The following is a 24195-nucleotide window of genomic DNA, read 5'->3' as shown; positions in this document are numbered from 1 at the left end:
CTCCTCTGTTGGCTGTGTGTCATAGCCCTCTCTGCTCAGTTCCTGCCCCTCTCCTCGGCGGCTGTCAGAAGACGTGGGGCAGCCCCACGAAGGGGAGCCCACTGTGGAGTGGGAACAGGGCAGAGACAAGCCGGGAAACGGGCGCCTTTCCCGCCGTCTACACAGCTCTTGGGGGAATGGGGCGGTGGAACCCAAGCCAAGAGAGTTTTAAAGTGTGCTCCTCATGGGCTGTCTCATCGGGTGACCTGGAAGTCACGGTTGATCCAGGGCCACACGGCCGAGGGAACCAGCCCGTGTCTCATGTAACGACGGTATGTCACGGTATCCAAGTGTGATAATCCAAACACATGACGGCCCGCCAATGGGTACCGTCTCAGCAGGCGTGGTGTGGGCCAGGGCCGGGGGCAGCCAGTGAGAGCCCTGCAGGGTGAGGAGGTCCTGAGGAACCCAGGGAAAGGCTGGATTCCAATATTTCAACATCCTCGGCACCCACCACAGCGCTCGCTCTTTCCCTCATCTCCATATCACACGGACTGAGCGAGGAGAGGAGAGGTGGACGCAGGGTGCAAGTTTGGGCGTCTTGTTCATGTAAGGAAACATACTTCCAGATGATGTTTGCCCTTATTTCTCCATAAAACTTTTAAATTCTTTTTTTTTCTTTTTTTTTTAAAGATTTTATTTTTTCTTTTTCTCCCCAAAGCCCCCCAATACCTAGTTGTATATTTTTAGTTGTGGGTCCTTCTAGCTGTGGCATGTGGGACGCTGCCTCAGTGTGGTCTGATAAGTGGTGCCATGTCTGGGCCCAGGATCCGAACCAGCGAAACCCTGGGCCACCGCAGCAGAGCGAACAAACTTAACCACTCGGCCACGGGCCCAGCCCCCCTTAAATTCTTTACTAACATCCCAGCATGACTCTTGATTAGGAAGCATCCGTTCCTTCAGAAAGCACTCATGGAGTGCAGACCTGCTCCCTGCCACTCACTGTGAAGCAGACCCGGGCAGAAACAGACCCGTCCCTGCCCTCCGGGAGGGACACAGAGGGACCCCTCGGCCAGTGTGAAATCGTAACTGATACGAGTTGGGAAGGAAAAGCACGTGGCACATAACTTAGAGCAAAGTTCAAAGAAACAAAACTGACTACCTTGCCCACGACACTTCCACGGCTCATAAGCCTCACGCTGGATGTCCCTTCTGCCCTCCTCCTTCCAGAGAGAGGAAGCTCTTTCTGTCCCACCGGGGGGCCGACCTCAGCCTGTGGGGCTCCCGCCTGGCCCAGCTCCCAGCTGCTCCGCCATCACCACCCTTTCCTCCCTCACTATGTGTCTCGGGGGCCTCAGTGCCTCTCCTCATCCCACCTAAGGCCACGAGTCATCCTCTTCCCGGGCCTCATGCCTGTCCCTCGCCAAGCCACAGTGTGGCCAGGGCCCACGTGCACGCTCCCGCCTTGGGCCCATCACACTGCAGGCACCTAGCATCACTCCTTCCTCACTCCCGGGACTCGCCCTACTCCTAAACAAGCGTATTCGAAACAGCACGGCCAAAGGGCAACCTTTTACCCTATCATGGTGCCACAGCCTCCATGCCTGGGAAGAGAATCAGGCTGTAATTGTCTATCCACAGTGTGGAACCCGACTGAACAAAATGGAACGGCTCTCAGACAGTGTTGGGTGTGGGCCATGCTCATTCCTACCCTGTAAATGGTGGGGGCGCTGCACGTTCCTAGTCTCGACCCTTCTCTCTATAACCCCCTGGCAGACGAGCCCATCCTCACACGTGGTCTGCCTGCCATAGGTTCCCACTCTTCACTCCAGTCCCAAGCCTCTGCAGACACCGTGTCACACGGGCATGTCCGAGGCAAGTCCAGCATCTTCCCCCGAACTGCTCTCCTTCCTTTGGGTCCCCTCGGTGGGCGCCCCCCAGTCCCTTTCAAGTGCATCCATGTCTACACAGATACTCAGTGGTAATCACAGCTCCCTTTCTTACAACATGTGGAATTCTCTCACGATGCCCTGCACGCCCTCCGTCCCCAAACCTCCAGTCCCAGTTGCTCCCTTGTTCTGGTTAACCCCGCAGGCCTGACGACTGAAAATACACCCTCCAGCTTTGGCAGTGTTCTCATTCACCTTCCGCTTCTAAAGACAGGTTTGGAGACTCAATTAGGACCAAAATCTTACACCATTTATGTAAGTAACCCAACGTTGGCCTTTGGAATCTTTCAGTGAACTAACCTTTAGTGGGTTTTGTTTTATCCGTTTTTAATGAAACCTGCATCGTGTACCATCAGTGTGTTTCAGCAGTTTCTCGTCACCAGGTCAGTCACGCGTCCACACGACCTGTCTGGGAACTGGGACGCTGCTGACCTCACAGATTAGGTGGGATCTAACCCTTCCTCTACCTCCCACGGAGGCGGCTCAGAGAAGGTGGGAGCGAGCGCTGCTTTCAGGGGTTTGTGTGCTAAACCACACTGAGCTGGGCCGCAGCAAGCACACAGCCCAGAGCCAGAATTCAGTACCGAGCTCCCGACACAAGCAGATTGCTGACCCAGGGCAGCAGGTGGCAAACATAGGGTGGGGAGGGATGGAGGGTGTCAGAATGACCTGGGAGAAGCTTTGCAGCCAGGCCCCAGTGACCAGCTATCCCGGTTTGTCTGGGACGACCTGATGTTAACCCTGAAAGTCATTTATGCCGGGAAATGATGCAAGCTGGAGAAAGCCAGACGGCTGGCCACTCCAACGTGTGTGTTTTTTCCACACCACCAAGCAGTTAACTCAGTTCGTCAAGGACACTGGCCAGGGGTCCCACAAATTTAACTCACTTCTGACTCTGCCTACCTGGAGATGCTGTCAGATCCCACAGGTGAAGGGCTCAGTCCTACAAGACTGCCACTGTCCCCTTCAGGTGCCAGTTGCAAGTCCCGGTTGTCCCTGGTGCTTCTGAGGATTGGCTGTAGATCAGAGATGCCATTAATTTCCTAGAGCAGCTCACAGAACTCAGGAAACCCGTTCACTCACTAGGTTACCCGTTTATTACAAAGGACGTACATGAGCAGCCAGATGAAGTGAGGCCCAGGGCAAGGCTCAGGAGGGGCTCGGAGCTTCCACGCTGAGCACACCACCCTCCCAGCACCTCCACGTGCTCACCCACCCGGAAGCTCTGAGCCCCGTCCTGCTGGGTTTTCATGGAGGTTCCACAATGTAGGCATGACTGACTAAATCCCTGACCCTTGGTGACCGATTCAACCTCCAGTCCCTCAACCCTCCCTGGAGGTTGGATGGTGGGACCGAAGTGCCAACCCTGCAATCACATAGGGGGTTCCCCTGGCGGCCAGCCCCACCCTTAGGTGTTCTCCCAGTGTCCTCATCCACAGAGACTCAGATGTGGTTGAGACGGGTTTGCTATGAAGATCAAGATACCTCTATCACTCTTACCACTCAGGAAATTCCAAGGGTTTTCTGTGCCAGAAACATGTGAAGACCAATTACATCTTCTTATTACATCACAGTATCACCCACCCTACAGCCCCCCCCCCCCACTCCCACCACAAACCTGCCAATGGGCACAGGTGGGAAAGCACCTGGCTTTGGCTCTCCTTTTATTTCAAATTCTAACTGCATCAGGGCCTCTGACTGGATGTCACCTGGGACCCTTGACCCAGGCAGGTGAGGGAAGCAGACTGGCCTGAGGCCCCATCGCTGCCCCCGCAGCAGCTCTTCCAGCTCAGGGGTCTCAGCCCCCCGAGTCTGGGAGCTTTAAACAGCATGGCCCCCGAGAGCTCTGACTTCATTGCGGGGTGGGGGTGGGGGGCGGCTGGCATCACTGCTTTTAACGGTTCCTCAGGTGATGTCTGCACCCTGGCGGGTTGAGACCCGCTGACTGCTGCATGTGTAGCCCTGCGATCACTAGTCGTGGTAACAGCCACAGGCGGCCTCTCAACCTCTGTTTCATGGTTCCCAAGAGCCGGGAGCAGGACCCAGCACCAGGGCCAGTTTTTTCTCAGCTCATCTGAGCCCAGGCTTTGTCAGCTTGTGTAGCACAGCCCAGCGCCTTTCCTCTCGGTGACCCTGTTGGATGTTTATCCCAGGGCAGGGCTGGTTGAGTGTCCTCCAGTCCACCTCCAGGTGTGCGTATGTGTGTGTCTGGGACATTCGCGATGCGGCCGTGCTGACGGCTACTGCTGCAGGGGTTGGTTGCACCGTATACGGAACTTTTGGTCTAAACTGAGTTCTAAGCTCAAATGTGGAATGAACTTTTTACCAAACAGAATGGATATCTGCCAGGAGTCCATGATTGCACGAGAACCTCTTTATTGTCAATGGCTCACAGCGGTGGCGTGTGGGGCGCCTATGTTACCAGAGTGAGCGTCTCCTGACACGTCCTGTTTGGCTGCTCTGCCCTCCATGCTGCCTTGGACTTCTGAAGCTGCGACACCCCGTGTGAGAGGAGGGATGTCATGTGACAGTGTGGGAGTTAAACCAGACTGTCACCCCAGCATTCCACGTGAAAGCAGCTCCCTCTCCAGCCACGTGGCATTCCACTTTTGCCAACCCGGCCGGAGGCTGCTCTCATTTGCTTCAGCTCACAGGGACTCCTGTGTCTCCTGGGTACCCCCAAGTCCGCAGTGGCTGGGGGTGGACTATTTTTTCTCTTGTCAGCAATACTTTCAAACAGGAACAATGGTGTCCTGTGGGACACTGTGTCCGCCCCGGGGCCCTGGGGTTTGTGTTCGCCTTTCCTTGGACAGAGGCACTGTTCCAGCACAGACGTCCCCCTCCCACAAAGTTTGGGCTCCGTGAGATTTTTACTGCTTGTCATCCTAGAGGAATGTGACTATACTATTTAAAACATTTTGGGGGCCGGCCCAGTGGAGCAGCAGTGAAGTTTGCGTGTTCTGCTTCGACAGCCCGGGGTTCGCCGGTTCAGATCCCAGGTGAGGACATGGCACCGCTTGTCAAGCCATGCTGTGGCATCCCATATATAAACTAGAGGAAAATGGGCACGGATGTTAGCTCAGGGCCAGTCTTCCTCAGCAAAAAGAGGAAGATTGGCGGCAGATGTTAGCTCAGGGCTAATCTTCCTCAAAAAAACAAAAAAACAAAGAAAAAAATCCTTTCATCTTCCCTGTAAGGATGCTGTATGTATTAGTCAGGGCTCTCCAGAGAAACAGAAGCAATACGATAAGCACAGCTATAGAGAAAGAGAGTTATTACGAGGGATTGGCTCACGTGACTGTGGAGGCTGAGAAGTCCCATGCTCTCCTGTCTGTAAGCTGGAGACCCGGGAGAGCTGGCGGTGTGGCCCCAGTCCAAATCGGAAGGCTGAGAACCAGGAGCACCGAAGTTCGAGGACAGGGGAAGATGGCGTCGCAGCTCAAGCAAAAACACTGAATCCGCCCTCCTCTGCTGTTGTCCTATGGGAGCCCCTCAATGATGGGCTGATGCCCACGCACATTGGTGAGGGCAATCTTCTTTACCCAGCTCCTGGAAACAGACCAAGTCAGGAGCTGAGGCATCAAGCCCATCTCTGCAGAAGCAGGGTCGTCCCTGACTCCTCCTCCCTGACCTCACCCCTCTTTGTGCCAGCGGGGGTCACCTGAGCAAAGAGCTCCAGGAGGGAGGTTCAGGTGGAACATCTCCCCACCCATCAGGGTCCCTGAAGAAGGGGCCCTCGGGTGAACCAGGGAGACGGGCATTGCAGCCAGGGGCACGGGAGGGGGCATCGGGCAGAGGTCAGCGCCTTCGATCAAATTCTCTTATTACATGATATGAATGAGTGAGTAAAACAAGTGAACTCAAAATAGTAATCCATCCTGCGGTCCCAGCCGCCATAAGAAACCTTTCCAGCGGGGAGAAACGTCAGGTTAGAGGACGCAGGACACACGAACACAGGATGTTCCTGTGGCTGCTGGAACACACACACTTGGTGGCTTAAGAGAACGGGAATTTATTCTCTCACACTTCTGAGGCTCCAAGTCCAAAAGCATGGTGTCCCCAGGGCCACATCCCTTCCCAGGTTCTAGGGGAAAGCTGTTCCTTGCCTCTTTCAGCTCCTGGCGACCACCGGCATTCCTGTGCTCGTGGCTGCCTCACTTCGACCTTCGGGACCAGCATCTCCAGCTCTCTCCCTGCTCTGTGTTCACAAGGCCTCCTCCTCTGCCTGTCAATCAAATCTCTCTGCCTCTCTCTTGTATTTAGGGCCCACCCAGATAATGCAGGGTAATCCCTTCATTTTGAAATCCTTATTTAATCAATCTTTTGTCATAGAAGATAACATTCACACGCTTCAGAAATTAGGAAGTGAATACATCTTTGGGGGCACTTTTCAGCCTAATACACAGGCTTTTATAACATATTTTCTAAATGGATGACTTCTGCAATGTAGACAAGATAGGGATTTTTAAAAATCTTACCGGTCTTTCCCATTAGTTCTTATGTCTTTTCAGCCAGTTCTCTTGGGCACTTTAAGTAAGCAAGGATACAGCCTGCAGGAGTGACTCACTGGGTGTCTGTTCTTGGCTCTTTGAACCAGCTGGAACCCTGAACAATGCAAAGTAATGAACTGCGGGCCTCCTGGCCTGTGTCTGCCTCGCTGTTGGGTAGGATGTGGGCTGACAGTTCATGGGGGATTTTCAGACTTCCTTGAAGGGGGCCTCCCAATGCCTCATTTTCTAAAATTGTTTTTTAGGCAGAATTAAATGACCAGGGCAGGAAGTCTCTCTGTGTGGGGAAGAGCGCCAGAATGAGCCCTTTATTTGCACAAACGTGAACTGATACCCACTGAGTTTCTCCTGGAGAGAACTGTTAAAGCCCCACTAGCCTGACTACGGAGGTTCTACACCAGTGCGGCCCAACTCCTCTGTCACATTTGGGGAACCACAGATCTGGAAGCCAGCCTTCACGTGGGGAGGCTTCTGCAGAGGCGCATCTGGTAGATCCTGGGGCATGGGGGTCGGCCAGGAGGAGGAATATGCAGCCACAGGGCTGACCAACTGGTGAACGAGCCCACGTGGGGACACTGGAGGGGGCAAGGAGGCAGGGACCAGGCCCAATGGGCAGTCCAGCCTGCCGGCCACAAGCCACCTTCACCTCACCTTACAGGTGGGCAGTGGTGAGGCTGCATCTAGCTTACAATTCTGCCTTTCCCACAAAGAACTCAAGAGAAGGATGGGCACACATTCCCAGAACCAGGGCCTGTGACATCTGCTGTGGCCATGCTGTGCTCGGCCAGGAGCCCCAGGGCCCGCCTGGTCACACCACGGCCCGCACGACTAGGGCCGAGTGAGCAAGGCAGGCAGAGGTCCCCTGTTCTCGTGGCAGCACTGCAGGAAGCAGTGAGGGCTGCTTGAAAAGAGAGCGGCACAGCCGAGATCTGCCTACGAGTCAGAGCCTGTGAACATCACACAATAACCGGAAACAACCCTGGCCTGGAAAACATTTCACACAGCCGATCCTCTAGCCACCAGCTTTTGGAGAGAAGACAGAGGAAAGTCCAGGCCGTGCTCATCCACAGATCCTCAGACCCAAGAGGGAGATCTCGTCTCATTTTGCTTCAGGTTTGAAAACAGGTGCCTCTGGGTCACCGTCCCTTGAGGCAGGAGCCACGCCTCACCGCCTTCCTGACTCCCGATGGCCTCCTGCGTCAGTCACAGTGGGCTGGGACACGCTGCAAAAGGAAGAGCCCCCAGATCTCACAAGGGCTCCTTTCTCATTCGAGCTCCCTGCCTGCATGGGCTGCCTGGTGAGTCACTGTAGGCCCAGGTGGTCAGAGCAGGACTGCCTGAGACATTCCCACGCTGCAGGAGCAGAAACCTGGCAGAGAACACAAGGGTCGTATCGCCTCTGCCCAGAAGGGACACACTTCCTTCCCTCATGACCTTCCCCCAAAGCAGGTCCAAGGCCACGCCAGGGCAGACAGGACGCACCTGGAAGGAGGGAGCACTGGGTATCGGTCAACAGCCCTCCTTTCCCCAGGCTGAGACCTCCGGGACTCCTGCTGCCCGGGGGAGAGAGGCAAGTACAGCAGGGTCTGGATCTGTCCACTGGGACCGGAGAGAGTGGCAGGGGCGGGGGGCTCCTGGGATCTGAGCAGCTCATTGAGAGGGCCAGAGCACCACCTGAGAACCGTCCAGAGGGTCGGGGCCACAGTGGACCCAGGAAGGGGGATCAGGCTGGTTGGCAGTGAACGCAAATCCAGGGATGCTGGAGGGCCTCCTGTGTAAGGTGAGAGGGGGTGTGGCTAGGGTGGGGGTTGTGAGGGAGGAGGGCCCCGCCCACCTGGGTCTCTGATCTAGGGCACCTGCACTGCAGCAGACACCCAAAAAGAGGACGGCAAGGGGCGGGGGCAGAGAGGGCCCTGGAAGCTACCACATGGTCAGCCCACGTCACTCAAGACGTGACCGGCCCAGATCCTCCCCCTACAGTGGGACATGCGAAGGGTGGGGCCCACATTCCCCCAGCCCCACTTCCACAGGCTCTGAGCCCCACGTCTGCAGAGAGTTCAGCTTAGGGACCGTGTCCGTGGGCTGCATGAACCACCCCAGTTCCACAGGAACCCCACCCTGGAGACCACATGGGTCCCTCTCTCCCCTAAGACCCTGCATCAGAGGTGAGAAAACAGAACAAAACATAAAACAGCCCCGATTTGCAGCTTTTGCCCCTGCCTTTGGTGTAAATACTCCTGCTCTGGCCAACTTGGAAGCAAGGCTCCCAGAGCACAGAGCCGGGAAGAGACGCCCCTAGCGGCTCCCTCGAGCTGTACACGCGGGTCCAGCACCCTGTGTGTCACAGACTTTCCTGGGGTGAGGAGCGGCTGTGGGAAGGGGGTGCAGAAGCAGCTGTGAAGTCCCGGAGTGTTCTCCGCACCCACAGCCCAGCTTCTCCTTCCCGGTTGCTCCCCCAGGACCCTGCTCCATAACTACACTGAACCGTCTGGTGAGCTTGTCTAAAGTCGCCCCCTCCAGCCGGGCTTTGAGGCTCCAGCCCCAACCCCACACTCCATCCTTTATTTTTTTGGGTTTCTTAATGTATTAATAAGTATACTTTTATTAGTTATTTTTTTTTTAGTTCATAATAGTTATACCATTGTGAAATTTCAGTTGTACATTATTTCTTGACTGTCACCACATAAGTGCTCCCCTTGACCCCCTGTGCCCACCCCCCACTCCCCTTCCCCTGGTAACCACTGAACTGTTTTCTTTGTCCATGTGCTTGTTTATATTCCACATATGAGTGAAATCATCTGGTGTTTGTCTTTCTCAGTCTGGCTTATTTCACTCAGCATAATTCCCTGCAGGTCCATCCATGTTGTTGCAAATGGGATGATCTTCTCTTCTTTATGGCTGAGTAGTATTCCATTGTGTATATCCAGTCACCTGTAGAAGGGCACTTGGACTGTTTCCATATCTTGGCTATTGTGAATAGTGCTGCAATGAACACAGGAGTACACAGATCACTTTGGATTGCAGATTTCAAGTTCTTTGGGTAGATACCCAGTAGCGGGATAGCTGGGTCATACGGTATTTCTATTTTTAGTTTTTGAGACATCCCCATACTGTTTTCCATAGTGGCTGTACCAGTGCGCATTCCCACCAGCAGTTTGTGAGATACACTCCATTCCTTATGAAAGTCCTCGTACAATAGCCTCCTCTGGGTGTCCTACGCGGAGTGTACAGGCATCAAACACCTGCAGCTCTGCCTGTCCCTGCTACACCCACTGGCCTCCGTCAGCTGGAAAGGGTCACCATGCATGAGGACACAAGATGGACAGCATTCCAGAAACGCCCACAGGTCAACGGGAAGGAATCTCAGAAGACACTTTAGATGCAGCTCTGCAGAACCACGGACGCTGCTCGCCTCCTGGTTTCCTCTGTTCATTCATCCAACAAGCCCGTCATGGGGCCTCGCTGCCCCACGCAGCGCAGGCCCAGGAGGGGCAAAGGGGTCAGGGAACTGGCACAGGGACCACAGGGTAGGAGAGCGAGCGGCACTGTCTGTCCAGGGGCTCCCACCCCTGGGCCCTGTCCTGGCCTTGCCACAGCCCCGGGAAGCCCTGGCCTCTCCAGCTGCTCACACAGCAGGGAGCCTGGACGGTCTGGTCCCCATGGACCTGGAGTGACAGGGTTGCCCCACTCTTTTTACCTCTCACTGTCTGCAGCTTCAAGGCCAAACAGAGACAAGCCTGGCCTGCCTCCAGCCAGCAAGGACAGTGGCGCCGGTCAGAACTGCTTCCCTCCCAGGTGAAGCAGGACAGAAATGGGCCTAGCTCTCAAGACTCGCTGGGCACAGCCAAGCCTCAGTGCCGGCACCGGCCAACGTCCCAGAGACCCTCCCGGTTCACTGGCCTGAAAAGGCCCCCCACGGGGACCCCGACAGTCACTCACCAAGTAACCTCGGGGTGTGAGGACGGGAATCTGGAAAGCCAAACACAGTGAAGAAATCGAGGTCCAAGGTCAGCTCTGCACGCAGGCCCGTCCCACCCACTCTCCTGCCCACAGCCAGCAGCCTGCAACCACAGACACGGCCAGCTCCCCCGGGCGGGCAACACACACCACGCCAAAGAAAGAGGTCTCGGCTCCCAAACAGGGTAAGTGTCACTGGCCATGGAAGCCCCACCAGAGCCCCAGGCCAGCTGTCCTCAGGGAGGCAGGAAGGCCAGGAGGAACCGAAACAGCCCCAAGGCCAAAGCCCCCACATGCAGCTGCAGAGAAGGAGGGACCCTGAGCTGGGACTGGCCCCTGGGAGCAGGAACGCCCCCACACGCAGCTACAGACAAGGAGGGACCCTGAGCTGGAACTGGCCCCTGGGAGCAGGAACGCCCTCTCCAGGTCACTCACACTTCCTCTGTTCCTGTTTTACATGGAGGGGTGGGGTGGAGAAAAGAAGGCTTCTCAGTGGGTTCTGTCCGACCCCCGACCTCACAGCTGCAGAAAAGTGGGGACAGTCTTGAAAGGGGAGCTTCACAAGTAGTCCCTGAAGACAGCCCCTGGAAAGCACTCGGTTCTGTCCCCCTGTCCTCATGTCCCTGTGTCCTGAGGCAGGCCTGAGGGCTGGCCTGGCCTCTGCAAATCCGGGCTCGGCCTGAAGAGCATGCAGCTCTGCCGCCCTCTGCTGAGCAGCCCCCACGTCTGCAACGATCCGGATGCCAGACTCAGAGGAGACCTGGTTCAGAGGAAACCGCGGAGGTCTGCACAGAGGGACGCTCCGGACACAGAGAAACCCCAGTCACAGCTCTGCGGCTGTGCCACGTCGAGGCACAGGGCTCCCTCTGCTGGGGGCAGGGGCTCAGCAGCACAGTCCCCAGAGACAGGGTGGACTGCTCCGGGTGCCCCTGCCCCAGGGTCTCTCTGCCATGGCGTCAGGCACGTATGTCCCCTCACCACCTCCACCTCCCCATGCCCCTGCCCCAGAGCCCCTGCAGACACGCTCCCACCTCTGCCTCAGGGTGGCCTCCGAGCAGTCCGGCTGAGCTCTCTGGCCATGTGATGCTCCTCCCCTGCATCCCTCAGCAGGCCTGTCCTCCTCCAGGCCCACCCCACCCAACCCCCTCTCTGGACCTGAGTCTGCGGCCTGACACGCAAGGCGCCTGTCTGAGAACAGAGGGGACTCGTTTTCTGCAATTTTCCAGCACGAAGGAGGAGAGAAGGAGACAAAGAATGGGCAGGGCAGTGCCCTGTGCAGGGGACGGACACAGGAGCCAGAGTGCTCACGCTGGACCGGCCACGCCCTCAAGACCCCACCCAGAGAGTGGACGCAGTGGGGCCCCACCGCCCATGGCCACAGAGCCCACGGGGCACCCCTGGAAGCCCAGAGCACCTGTCTGGAATCAGAAGGCGGGCCCAAGGGGTAGGACGGAACCCAGGGGCAGACTGGCTCCTAGGCCAGCGGGGCGCCCTAAGGCTCCAAGTAGGAGCTCCGTGTAGAAACACAGCACCCAGAGGGTCCAGCAGGCCCCACTGTGTCCAGGGGCTGCAGGGGAGGGGAGAGCACGTCTGCACGAGCGAAGGGGAGCACACAGTATGCACAAAGTGGGATGCAGAACGGACACTCGTCCACCCCGGGTGATGGGCCCACAACCAGGCCAGGGCTCCTCTCTGAGCGGGCTCAGCCACCTCCGGACACAGCAGCTACATGGCAGGGGCACAGCAGCCAGACCTGCTAGGAGAAGTTCCATCAGTGACTCAGCCCAGGGCAAGGACATGTGTGAAGGACGTGTCCCCAGTAATCCAGGCAGACAGGCACCCTCGCCTTCACAGCCCAGTGGGTCACAGGTATCGGCTCAGTCACAGGATGACACTTTCCACATGACCCACACCAAGAAAAGACTGCCCGCCCCAGCTCAAGCCCAGGGAAGCCACAAGGCCCATGGATCCCCTGCAGGCTCCAGGCTCCTGGCTGATCAGGAGTCAAGGCTGATGAACCCAGAGAGAAGAAGAGCTGCTGGAGAAGCGGGAGACGGGGCTTGGGAGAGGCCGAGACACACACCTGCCCTGGGACACCTCGGGCCAGCAGAGAAGGGGCCTCCCTCAACTGGACACACGACACGGCCAGTCACTCTGCAGCATCAACTGAGCTCTTTCTAATGCCAAGCCGCCCGTCAAACATCTCCCATCTGCTAACTCATCCTGACCCCAAAGGAAACAAAACTTAGGAGGCAAACACTGTTAATACGTCCCTTCTACAGATGAGCGGCTGAGGCCCAGGGCCACCCAGTGTCCTGCCCCAGAGCCAGCAGCCGGGGAGGCACAGAGCCCCACATGCTCACGAGCACTTGCTGTGCATGCTCTTACCACCGTCAGCGCCTCGGCCTCAGGCTGCCTGCCCATTTCCCAGGGTCCCCGGGACCCGGGCCTCTTCTCCAGGCCCTCAGGGCTCTGCCGAGTGCCAGGCCAGAGCTCACCAGGCCGCTGCTCTCAGCTCTGCACCCCGTAGGCCAGGCCCTCTCCTTCTGTAAATATTCCTTAGCTTTCTTTATGACGTTTTGACATCCTAAAAAAACCTTTCCAGTGGGGACAGACTCCCTTCTGGGGGCTAGTCAATTCCCGTCTTCTGCCTCCTCACTGCCCTGGGCCTCCCCTCGTGGTCCTGCCTGCTGGTCCTCCTTCTCCAGGACCTGTGCGTATGGTACACCGTGTTTGTGTCCTGAGCTCCTCGTGTCTCCTCCTGTGGCCACACCTGACTGACCAGTCTTCTACCAACTTCCTTCCTTTCCTCGTGCCCTCCCCACCCTTGCTTTTCAGGCCCAGGCCTCCAGGCTGTCACAGACTTTGAAAGTGTCCCCTCTGTCAGGAAGTGACCTCATGCTCTTTCCGCCTGGCCATGATCCCTGGGCAGTCAACAACGCGCCTGTCTTGGCAGTGGCGGCCTGGAATTTTCTCAAACGCCTCAGACTCGGTATGAAGGCGCAGGAGTAGCTGAGTTCTGCCCGCGGAGCACGGAGCCAACTCCATGAATGTAAGCCCTGGATCTGCTGGCCGGCCCACCGACAGAGTGGCACTGCCCCCTCGGGGGCCCCCTCTGGAGCCACAGAAGCTGCAGATTCCCAATCAAGGGATGAGGAAGGACTTGGCCGTGCTCGGCTCAGAACCAAGGACCCGTCCAGGCTCCCGGATCTTCACACACAGAGGAGAGGAGACAGGAGGGGCTCCTGTGCTCCTGCCTGCGAGGCAGGACCATGAACCTCTGGGCCAATGTCCTGAACGTGGCAGGATCGGAGACCCCAGACGGTGTGTGAAAACAAGGGTCAGCAGTTGGGCTGGGGCCCCAGCGATGCTCGTGCTGGCCCGGGGCCTCCTCGAGGTGTGTGCACAGCCTCAGCCCCTCTCTCTGCACATGTGCTGGGTGGAGGGGAGCGGAGGACTGTGGGGGTGGGGGAGCTGTGAGGATGGCCCACAGGGAACCATCCCAGTGGTGCCAGAGGGAGGCCCTGACTCCCTTCCCTTCCACGAGGAGCCTCACGGCTCTGAGCCCGGCAAAGGGAGGGACCAGCCCCCTACACTGCCACCTCACCTCCCCTGCACCTCGTCCTCGTCTGTGAAAGGGGACAGGTGTGCCAGCCCCTCATGACATGAATGCCTCACCTGGCCTCACGGCTGAAGGAGCCCTGGATGACTCCCAGGTGGGCCCACCTGGCATACCTGCCCAGCAGATGCCAGCTCACCTGAAGGACGAGGAAATAAGAGCTGTGGGGACTGAAACAGATGCTCCGAAACGAAGCAGCCAAGACAGCATCCTGCTCCAAAGAAGGTCCTGTGAGTCCAACTGATGCTCTGTCCCCTCCACTCCCTCAAACTGCTCAGGGACATTGGCTGTAGCACAGATGGCTTCTCCTGCTCTCCCCAGGGTCCTCCCCTGGAGCTGCCCCTCATGGAGACGCCGCTACAGGCAGGCAAGAGGCAGGTGCAGGGCTGGGGGCCCAGGGTGACCCGGGCTGGCCCCTCCTCCTCAGGGCCCTCCCCTGCAGGGCCCGCTCACCTGGGAAAGGGGGAATCCCTGTGTCCTGCACCTCAGTGGACCCAGCTCAGACCCAAGGGACACTTATACCACCACAGGATCGAATGCCATGCGCCGGACAGCATGACTCCCGTGCCACGGAACCACAGGGGGCCACACTGAACGACAAGAGCCCAGCGCTTCCCCAGACAACGGGTTCTGGTCAAGCTTGGCCACTCCAGGCCGAGTGACCCCCCCTCGGAGCTGCACTTCTCCATCTGTTCACCCACAAACGTGACACTCACGGAGAAGGATGTCGTGAGGACACAGGAGAAGGTGCAAGCGCTCCCGAACCCACAGGTGCGTCTCCACCCGGCTGCCCTCCCAGCCCGCGGTGTGCTCAGCCTGTGCGGAGAGGGGACGGACACTCTCCAGGGTGGGCGCACCCCGACAGGCAGGGCCCGGCCCCACGACCCCCAGGGAGGCGGGAGGGAGAGAGAGGCCACAGGGGCCCACGCGGGACGCTGTCGCAGGAGGGCACGGGCCGGCTCTCACTCGGCAACTCGAAAAGTCCCAGGACAGCTCTGTGCGGACCACTCAGAGCTACACCTACCACACGCAAAGCGCTGGGCCGAGTGCCAGGGGCGATCCCCACGGCCCCAGACACACAGACGAACCCCCAGAGAACCCGCCAACACACAGTGGACCCCGACCGCGCTGGTCACCAGGGAGACCCGGGGCCTGCCGCTGGGCTCCGGGGACCCCCGCCCACACCCTGGCGGGACGCGGGGCGCCCCTGACCCCCACCCCACCCGAGGCAGCGCGTCCCTGTGCACGACCCACTCTGCAGGACGCGTCCCAGGAAACAGGCAGCGGGACGACCGTGAGGCACGAGGACGCGCGGCCCCAAACACGCCGCTCGGCTCGTGGACGACGTGAGCCGGACGCAAACGGAACCCACAGACGCAGGAAGACGCCCTCCCAGAATCCCCCGTCCAACCCAAACCAGCACTTCCTGCCCTTAGGAGGGACGGCCACGAACCGCTTCTCCAGGGGAGTCCCACCGCCATGAGGAGGATGAAGAGCCAGCGCCAAGACGTCCCGCGCACACACACCTGCCCCGTCAGTTCCCCCAGGCGCCTCCACGGCCGTGCGCTGGAAGCCTAAAAATCGTTCACTATCAGACGCCTCAGAACAGCCGGAAATAGGTAACAGAAACCGGAAGTAACTGGATGCGGAAGACCTGCAGGGTGAGCTCTCTCCCCATCCCGTGACCTCTCTTACTCCAAACAGGAAGTGGGGCGCTCTCATCCCCTGCAGGAAGCACAGCCACTCTACTACTCAGGAAGACTTCTCTCCCACCTAGCAACAGCCCAGCCAATGGGAAGCACCACAGCTCAGCCAATGAGAAATGCCATGGCCCAGCCATTGAGAAACGCCGCAGCTCAGCCAATGAGACACACGGCAGCTCAGCCAATGAGAAACACCAGAGCTCAGCCAATGAGAAACTCCCTAGTTCAGCCAATGAGAAGCCCCACAGCTCTGCCAATGAGAAATGCCACAGCTCAGCCTATGACAAACACCAGAGCTCAGCCAAAGAGAAATGCCACTGCTCAGCCAATGAGAAACGCCAGAGCTCAGCCAATGAGAAGCCCCACAGCTCTGCCAATGAGAGGCATTTTGCTCCTCAACCGCTGCTTTCCCCCAATGGATTTTCTTTTAGAACAGCCCCGCCCTCCCCCTTTGCCTATAAAAGCAGCCTCTCCGGGGTTCTTGGCCTTTCCCTTGGTTCACAGCAGTTCCCAGGTTGCGTGTTGTAATTCTCTAGGCAAATCGTGAATCAACTCCTCGTGAGATAAAATAACGGCAGCGTTTTCCTTTCAAGCTGACACGGTGCCCCCCTCGCCAGGCCTCCGAAGCCCCAGCCCTGCTTGGGGGAGAAGACCGGTAGCTGGTGCAGCAGCCACAAAAGCTGGGGGGACGGGGTCAGGGGGACGAGGCAGGGAGAGGGGCGGGGAAGGAGGTCGTGGGCGGAGGCGTCACCGGGGCCCGCCGAGCACAGGCCGGAGCCGCCGACCCGGAGGGAGCGCAGAGCGGCGCCGCCACCCCGGCCCTCCACGGTCGCGCCCCCACCGCCGGGCCGCCCGCTGTGCCCCAACTATACCTTCCCCGACTGCAGCGGCCGAGGCCTGCGGAGGGGCCGCCTCTCGGGCCGGGGGCGCGGGGCCCACCGCAGCCTCCCCGCGGGCCTCCCCGCAGCTTGGGGCGCCTGGGCCCGCAGCCCCCGCACTTTCCCCGCGGCCTCGGCGAGGACCCGTGGGCGGCCGGAAGCAGCGGCACACGCGGCAGAGCGGAAGCTGGTCCCGCGTTCTGGGGGCTCGGCGGGGACAGGAATCCCCGCCGCTGGCGTCCGCGCCGCCCCGAGCCCAGTGCGCACGCGCGGGGAATAAGCACGGTGAGGGCGGGGGTGCGTCGCGCCTCCAGGCCCCGCCCCCGGGCAGGAGCCGGCTCGTCCCTGGGATCACCAAAGCCCCTCGCGACTTTCGGAACGAGGGGCCACTTCTCCGGACGTCGAGAACTGCGAGGAGGTGGGCGAGCCCGGCCTCAGCAGCGGAGAAGTTGTCTCTGTGCGACCCCCAGAGACGAGCAGGGTCCCTCCGGCAGCTGACGCCGTCCTCGCTGCTCTGGACCGACACAGCCGCAGTCTCGGCTGGTGCCTCCGCGTGCCAGATGGGAGTGATCCAGATGCTCCAGCACAAAAGCACGCCTGCTTCCTGGGAGCAGCCAGTCGAGAGCACCGCCACTTCCTTGAGCCGTCTTCAAAACACCGAACAGCAGCCCAGCTCCGCGAGAGCCCTCCTGCTCCTAAGACGCCCGCCGCACCCTGGGGTGCAGTCTCCACCGCAGCAAGTCGGTACTTCCCACTTCGGTTGTGCTGGGTCTGTTCAGGGTGGTCTCTGGCCACGCTGTGCAGCAGCCACCTGTCCGGGTTCAGAATGTCCAACAGTGGACGAGACCGATTGTAGATGACAAAGGCACTTCAGAGACATCAGGCCAGAAGATACCGGGACAGTCCACAGCATGGATCCAGGCTGAGGCCAGAGACAAATGCCCCTGGAAGAAACTGCAAGAGTCAGCTCTTGGGTGTGGCTCCCCACTCTGTAAGGACCACCCAACTGTCAGCGCCTGCCCAGTGGCCAGGGTGGGCATCTGAACAGCGCCTGCCACGCTGGTGGTCAAAGATAAACGCCCAGCTGCCATTGTGTAGACCCTCCTGCCCGGCTGGGAGCACGACCAGTGGAACTTCCGGGAGTAGTGAGTGTCGGCCCAACAGGAGACTTCTGGAGTGTGCAGAAGGCCGTGCCCATCCCCAGCCGTGTCCCCACCCATCCAGTGGCATGTGCTTCTTTAAGGGGGTGTCATGCAGCGTTGTAAGGGAAGCCTGGTTCTCTGGTTCTGCACCACAGCACAGGTCCACAGCTGTGCCACGATTTAAAGAGAATGCAGAGTAATCACTGTTCCATAAATGTGATGCAGGGGCGAGCTAATTGGTGAGAGCCCGCAGGCATAGAGAGACTGCTCAGCTGGCATCAAGGAACATCCCCCTGGCAGCCTGTGCAGAGACACTAGGGAGCATTCCAGAAGCAGCTCTGTTTAAAGAGCCCCAGCATCACCGATGTGATCTTTAATACACTTGTATCCAGCCAGCCACATTCCAGAGCTGTCTACGGCGGGAGACCCTGTCTAGGCTCCTGGACACGGGACTCGCTCCCCTGCCTGACCCAGCCCAGGATCTCGGCTCCTGGCCAGCTCCAGACTCCTGCAGGACAGCCTCGATTCCAGGGTGCTGTTTGCCTCTTCTGTGCCATCCACGCTTTCTCAGTACACGGTGGGGTGTCCAACTACTGCAAAATGCATCTGTCGGAGTGGTTGAAAGTCCTGGGCCCCCTGCTCTCTCCATCTGACCCGACGTGCCCCTGGGTGATCTCCAGTCCAGAGCTTTCCATGCCACTCCTGGCTACCCTGACATCTGCATCTGCAGCCAGATCTCTCTCCTTCTCCACGGAAAGTTTAGTGGAAATCTCAAAGGAATTCTTGGTTCCCATCGCAATCTGCCCCCACTGCCCAGCGGGATGTTCCCTTTCAGTAAATAGGGCACCATCACCACGCAGCTGCCCAAGCCCCAAACCCAGCTGTCATCTTCCCCAGCCCCCCCTCCCTGTCACCAGGCTGGTGGCGCCAGTCAATTCTTTGGTGCTTTCTTGCACTCAATCTTTCTTCGCCCGAGGGCGCTCGCGAACCAGCAGGGCGCACCCTTCCCCTGGGGTCAGAGGGTGGAGCTGCGGGCTCCGCAAGCACAGAGATGCACGCTGTGCGGGGAATCCCAGCGCAGAGCGGCTTCCCCTGGGCCTTCAGGCCCTTCCGCCTCCGCAGGGCGCGGACCACGCAGGAGCCGCGTCCCCGAAGCCCTCCGTGCCAGGGCCTGGGGTCCCAGGCAGTCGCGAAGGATGGCTGCCGGGACGCGCCATCCCTGCCGCACCGCGGTACAACAGCCCCGCTCGTCACTGTCCGCCCGGTCACTGGGGGCCGCGAAGGGCTTCCTAGTGAAGGACCAGGCTCCGCTCTCGGGGTTCCCAGTCCCACCAGGCTCCGCGTTAGAGCCCAAGGCCACCTGCGAACAGCGGGGCTGCTGGGGCTCCACCGCTCCTGGCAGTGTCCCCGCCTCCCTGCAGCGTGGACGCCGCCTGAGGCCAACCGCACTCCTGGACGCGGGGCTCCTGGGCGGCTGCGTCCCGGCCCTGCCTGGCCCTGGGCCAATGCTCTAATCTCGCAGGTCTGCGTGCGCCCAGTGTCAGGATGTCCCTCCTGGGTGGTCATGGGGGTCATGGAGCCACCAGCCTCGACCCCCCTGGGTACAGCGCCCAGCCCGGTGAATCCGGCCCCAGACGAGCCTTTCTCAGTCTTCTCACCCCTAGGAACGCGTCTTATCAGCCCCTGTGCGGGCACGCTCCTGTCCCCACAGTCCTGTCTGGCCTGAATCCGGATCTTCGGTGCCCCCGGGCCTCTCCCCAGAGGGGAGGCCCCTTCACGCCCCCAGGGAGGCGGCTGGCCTTGGCGGTGACTAGGGCAAGGTGGGAACTTCTGAGCCTCAGTTTCCCCATCTCTACAGTGAGGTTGCCCTGGGGGTTCTCTGAGGACCAAGGGGTAAGGCTCCAGGAAGCCCCTGCAGGAAGCACACCCTCAGTACGTTCCAGTGGCCCTGGAGTCGGTAGGGAGCAAACGCAGTGGAGTCTGCACCGCAGGGTTGAGATGTCATGGTGGGCACTGGGCAGTGTGTCCTGTAAATGCCAGAGCCGGGGAGGGGCAGAGTCCTGAGTCTGACCCCAGCCTTCTGGAGCCCCCCTGCCCCGGGGGCGATGGGGAGGGGAGGCAGCTTCCCCCCTCCCTGCTTCTTTGGGACCCTCCCAAGATCTCAAAGGAGGAAATTCTGGAAGGAGGCACCCCGCTCCAGGACCCACGGCTGAGACCTGCCCCAGCCTCGGCACGCTGTGGGCTCCATCCACTGCCTACGGATCGGGAGACTGAGGCCGATGCACAGTCCCACTGTCCCCCGCCAGGTCTGGTTCCTCGAGTGGTGCCCAGGCCGGGCCCAGGCAACTTCTCTGAGACCCACCGGGCAGAGCGGGTGAGCGGCTGCCAGCCGGGGGAAGGGGGTCACAGGCCCCACGCAGTTGCAGTGACTCCTGGGTGCATCTGCCTCTTGGTCCCACTGCCCGACGGAGGCAACTTGCTCCTGGTGACACCGGGCCCCAGTGGGCAGGGGCCTGACACGCTGGGCACAGAGGACACAACTGGGTTCGTGGTGGTCTCCAGTCCCGTGGCCTCGGCTTTGGTTGAGGAAAGTCTGAGGTTGAAGACGGTCAGTTTGGGTCTCTGCGGGGCTGTTTGTGGTCTGAGCATGTCCATAAGGACGAATTTCCGGGACTGGGGCTTGCACGCCTCTCTTTTGGCTCCTGGTTCAGCGCAGCCGGTGCCAGACCTGTGCACCTCTGCACGCGCTGCAACCGTGGGGTTGCCCGGACCCATCCACACCCAGGAAAGCCCAGAAGTTCAGAGACAAACGGTTTGGGCTGGGGAGTGCCTGCCTCTGGAAACTCGTGGGGTAGAAATAACGTGTCCGACTGGAGGTGTGATGGTTGGGGGGATTCGGGAGGAAGTGGAGAGGGAGGCAGGAGGAAGAGGCCCAGAAGAGGTTGCCCAAGGAGGTGGAAGCAGAGCCAGGGAACTTAGCCACTTCCCCTGAGGCCGCCCCCAGGAAACTGTTTTGAAAGTTCACGTCTCTTGGATCCGGTCACCTAGAGATGCCCACAGTGCACAGTGGCCAGTCCTTTCCAGCATCTCTTTCTTCTCTCCTGGGTGTGGTGCGGCCTCTTGAACTGGGAATTTTCACTGTTGCTAAAGCGTGGAAAGGGTTAAGCATTTCTGGGCCCACCCAGCACACAGCCCAGAGTCTCAGTTCCTTCAGCCCAGCCCAGCCTCCCACCCATGTGCCTTCCATGCCTCAAGCCCTGCGTGGATGGGGTCACAGTCAGAGTAGAGTAAATGCTTCCTGCCCTGCTCAACCTCAGCCTCACCCCAGCTCAGCCAGCCTCCCGGGTCCTGGTGGTCAGGGTGAAACCCTCCCCCAGCATCCTCACCTCTGCTGGCCTTGTTCACCAGCCCTGCTGGGCTGGGCCCCAGGCACTTGGCCCCGACCCCGCTCCATGTTTCCAGGCTCTGCTGAGAACTCATGCATTTCATCTCAGGTCCCGAGAGTCAGACCCCTCACCCGCATTTTCAGGACCTGCCCCAGGTCATGCGGCCGCCGGCCCAGCGGGTGCTCAGGACTGCAGTCCAGGCTTCTGGAGTCCAGCCACATGGGCCCCCACTGCCACCTGCCTGCTCCTCTGTGTGCCAGAAGCAAGACTGACCCACAGGGCTACACTGAAGAGGTGCCACTATTTCCTTGAGAGAGAAAACAGAAGAGAGAGAGGGAAGACAGACACTTCCTCCCTACCCCAGTCCACAGGGGCTTCTGGGGAAGGAGGGGAGATCTTTCTGGATTGGTCCTTCTGGGCTGAGAGGCCGGCTCTGCACTAGGACCCAGAACCAGAGTGTGGGGGAGGGAGAGAGGGGAGGGGAAGCGGATGTGCAGAGTGGAGTAGCCACAGGAGGGGCAGAGGGAGAGAGACAGCCAGGATGCCTGCAGGGGTGCCAGGGGGACCCAGTGGGGCAGGCACTGGCACACCCACCGTTAGGGTTTGGTGGGAACTGGGGAGCTAGGTGAGGTCTTTCAGTCCCCTCTACGGATGAGGAGGAGCCTTGAAACTGGCAAGAGAGGTAGGAAGAGAAGGTTTCAGAGAGAGACAGAGAAGACCCTTGGGGTCGGCTTCAGCATGAGGTGATCCCTGGTTCTGTTCTGGCCTCTGCCGTCCTCCTCTCCTTCCTCCCCAGCGCCGTGTGCCTTCCAGGTCAGGCCCGGGGGGCCCGGGGCTCAGGGTGTGGTCTGTGGCTTTGTTGCCCAGCTGATGGTCAGACCTGCCTCCCTGCCCCCACCAGAGTGTGTTAAACAGACACCTGGGCCAGATCCAGGCCCAGTGGGTTGGGTGTAGACCAGCAGATCTGCATTCCAGAGAAGCCCTGAGCAGGGGATTTCCAGGTTCAGGTGTATGGCTCCCCTCCCCCCACTGTCCTCACTCCCCGAGAATCACTGGTTTGGGGCTGTGTCCTGTGAACCTTGACCCACGAGCTGACCCTCTGCCTGTTTCTGAACACAGCCGAGCTCATTCATTTGCAGATGTCCTGTAGCTGCTCTGGTGCCACAAGGCGGAGTGGAGTAGTGGCAGCAGGGGTCATATGACCATCAAACCCAAAAACGTGTACCCTCTGCCCTTTCCAGAAAAAGTTCACCTGCCCCCTGCAGCGGACCCCGCATGCCTAAGGTCTGTTGAGTGCTTTGTGCAGGGCGCTGTTCTGTGTCTCATAATCTTATACCGGTGACATCAGCACAGAGAAAGTGGTCCTCACTGGTGCAGGAGAGGACTGAGGCCTGACGGAGCTGCGTGTCATTGCGGCCACACATCTAGGGAGCACTCAGGCCTCCGTGCTTCACCTCTACACAACTGACATGACACATTTCTGTGCAAAGTGCCACCCTGGGGCCAGAGGCAGGAGCGGCTCCTTACCAGTTAGGGCTGCAGCAGAGAGGAGAGGGCCCACAGGCGGTGGCATTTGGGTCAGACCCTTCAGGATGGGAAATGTGAGAGTGGGCGGGACAGCACAGGTGAGTTCAGGAACGAGGCAGGTAATTAGACTTGGCTGCAGCTTGGGGTCCCCGGTCGGTGGGGAGGCTGCACTGGGGACTTTCTGTAGACCTTTCCAGGGGTCCTGGTCGGGGAGTGGTATGAGAAAGAGTTTCTCAGGCGTTCCTCCAAAATCTCAACCCGCCTTGAAACCCCCTTCTCCTGGGGATGGCCAGGGTCCATGCTGCCATGCTCGCCCACCCGGGAAGGCCTCAGCTGCCACACTTTCCTCTGCATCCTTTTTTTTTTTTTTTCAAAGATTGGCACCTGAGCTAACATCTGTTGCCAATCTTCTTTTTCTTTCTTTCTTTTTTCTCCTTCTTCCTCCCAAAGCTCCCTGGTACATAGCTGCGTATTCTAGTTGTAGGCCCCTCTGGTTCTGCTATGTGGGGCACCAGCTCAGCTTGCCTGGCGAGCGGTGCCATGTCTGTGCCCAGGCTCTGAACCAGCGAAACCCCGGGCCGCTGAAGCAGAGCGCACAAACCCAACTGCTCTGCTCCGGGCCAGCCCCACTCTGCGTCCTTCTGACTTCGTCCTCTCAAGGCTCAGGGAAGGGTTTCTATCTGCACTGCCTTTCAGGAGGGGAGGGGGAAAGAATTTGATTTCTATGCATTACATGCAAAGAGACCAAGGCAGAAAACTTAAATTGTCCCCCCAGTTTCCAAAGTTAAAATTTAGAAGAAGAAAATTCCATGAGAAGAAATTTCTCTGTCAATCCAGATTTAGACCCTTCCCTCAAAAAAAAAAAAAAAACTGCCATAATTTCATCAAAAGGTCCACAAGTGCTGGGACCTCATCTCATTCGTCTTTTTACGATTTGCATCTTTACATTTATTGGGCACCTGCTGTGTGTCAAGCCCTTTGTGGGAACCTTTCACATGTCCTCATTTGTCTTCACAACACAGGAGAGTGAGGGAAACTGAGGCCCACGGGTGAAGAGGGGCTGAGTGTCTTGAGGGCACCACGACTACTGGTGGGCCCAGCAGTGGAACCCAAATGCAAGCTCCATCTCTAGCCTCAGCCTCCACGCTCCCCAGGCAGGCCCCTGGGGCGAGAGGAACTGAGAAAGCACCGTGGAAACTGAGTCTCATCGTCCAGGGTTGGAAGGTGCAAACTTACTTTGGCAAAGGCACGCATCCCCAAAGACGGCCTCGTGCGGCTCCTCACTCAGCATTCGTAGAAACCACAAATTGAACAGGAAATGGCAATTTGATAAGGACTATGAAGGAAAGGAGTGACCTGGAGCCTGGGTTAGGGTTAGGTGGCCCCCCTGGACTGCCGGAGCCCCACAGGTCAGCCTGGCCTTCTTGGGGAAGGAGGAGTTAGATTCGAGGGGTTGGGAGGGCGTTCTGCCCTTCCTGTTCTGGTGCATGAGGGCGTTAGTTCCTCACACCCCACCCATCCCTTCCTCTTTGTAGAGCCGTGTTGTG

General features: G+C 59.0%; 1 protein-coding gene and 1 long non-coding RNA gene across 2 annotated transcripts; both read right to left on the bottom strand.

Annotated features, from left to right (window-relative positions):
• Nucleotides 1-100: 100 nt before the first annotated feature.
• On the bottom strand, nucleotides 101-24161 carry LOC139041002 (uncharacterized). Its single transcript, XR_011495441.1, has 3 exons — nucleotides 21122-24161; nucleotides 5223-5477; nucleotides 101-4979 (listed from the first exon to the last, which is right to left on the bottom strand). It is a non-coding gene; the product is annotated as an uncharacterized lncRNA (long non-coding RNA).
• LOC123278207 (uncharacterized) lies at nucleotides 8251-18529 on the bottom strand. The gene is made up of 6 exons (XM_044750681.2): nucleotides 18390-18529; nucleotides 17342-17461; nucleotides 16588-17240; nucleotides 10829-10915; nucleotides 10376-10405; nucleotides 8251-9418 (listed from the first exon to the last, which is right to left on the bottom strand). The coding sequence occupies exons 1-6, from the start codon at nucleotides 18527-18529 to the stop codon at nucleotides 9270-9272; spliced, it is 1179 nt and encodes a 392-aa protein (XP_044606616.2). The 3' UTR covers nucleotides 8251-9269.
• Nucleotides 24162-24195: the final 34 nt, after the last annotated feature.

This window comes from Equus asinus, chromosome 18 (assembly GCF_041296235.1).
Source record: "Equus asinus isolate D_3611 breed Donkey chromosome 18, EquAss-T2T_v2, whole genome shotgun sequence".
Taxonomy (NCBI): domain Eukaryota; kingdom Metazoa; phylum Chordata; class Mammalia; order Perissodactyla; family Equidae; genus Equus; species Equus asinus.
The sequence above is the reverse complement of the archived record's forward strand: the minus strand, read 5'-3'. Positions and strand labels throughout refer to the sequence as shown.

What these genes read in the sequence shown, in the direction of transcription:
- LOC123278207 (XM_044750681.2), bottom strand. Translation starts at nt 18,529, where the DNA reads ATGGGAACCAAGAATTCCTTTGAGATTTCCACTAAACTTTCCGTGGAG. An exon ending in CAGCACAACCGAAGTGGGAA is followed by an intron (nt 17,241 to 17,341) that starts GTACCGACTTGC and finishes GGTGTTTTGAAG; the next exon opens with ACGGCTCAAGGAAGTGGCGG. An exon ending in GGCCGCTGCAGTCGGGGAAG is followed by an intron (nt 10,916 to 16,587) that starts GTATAGTTGGGG and finishes ACTTTTCTGCAG; the next exon opens with CTGTGAGGTCGGGGGTCGGA.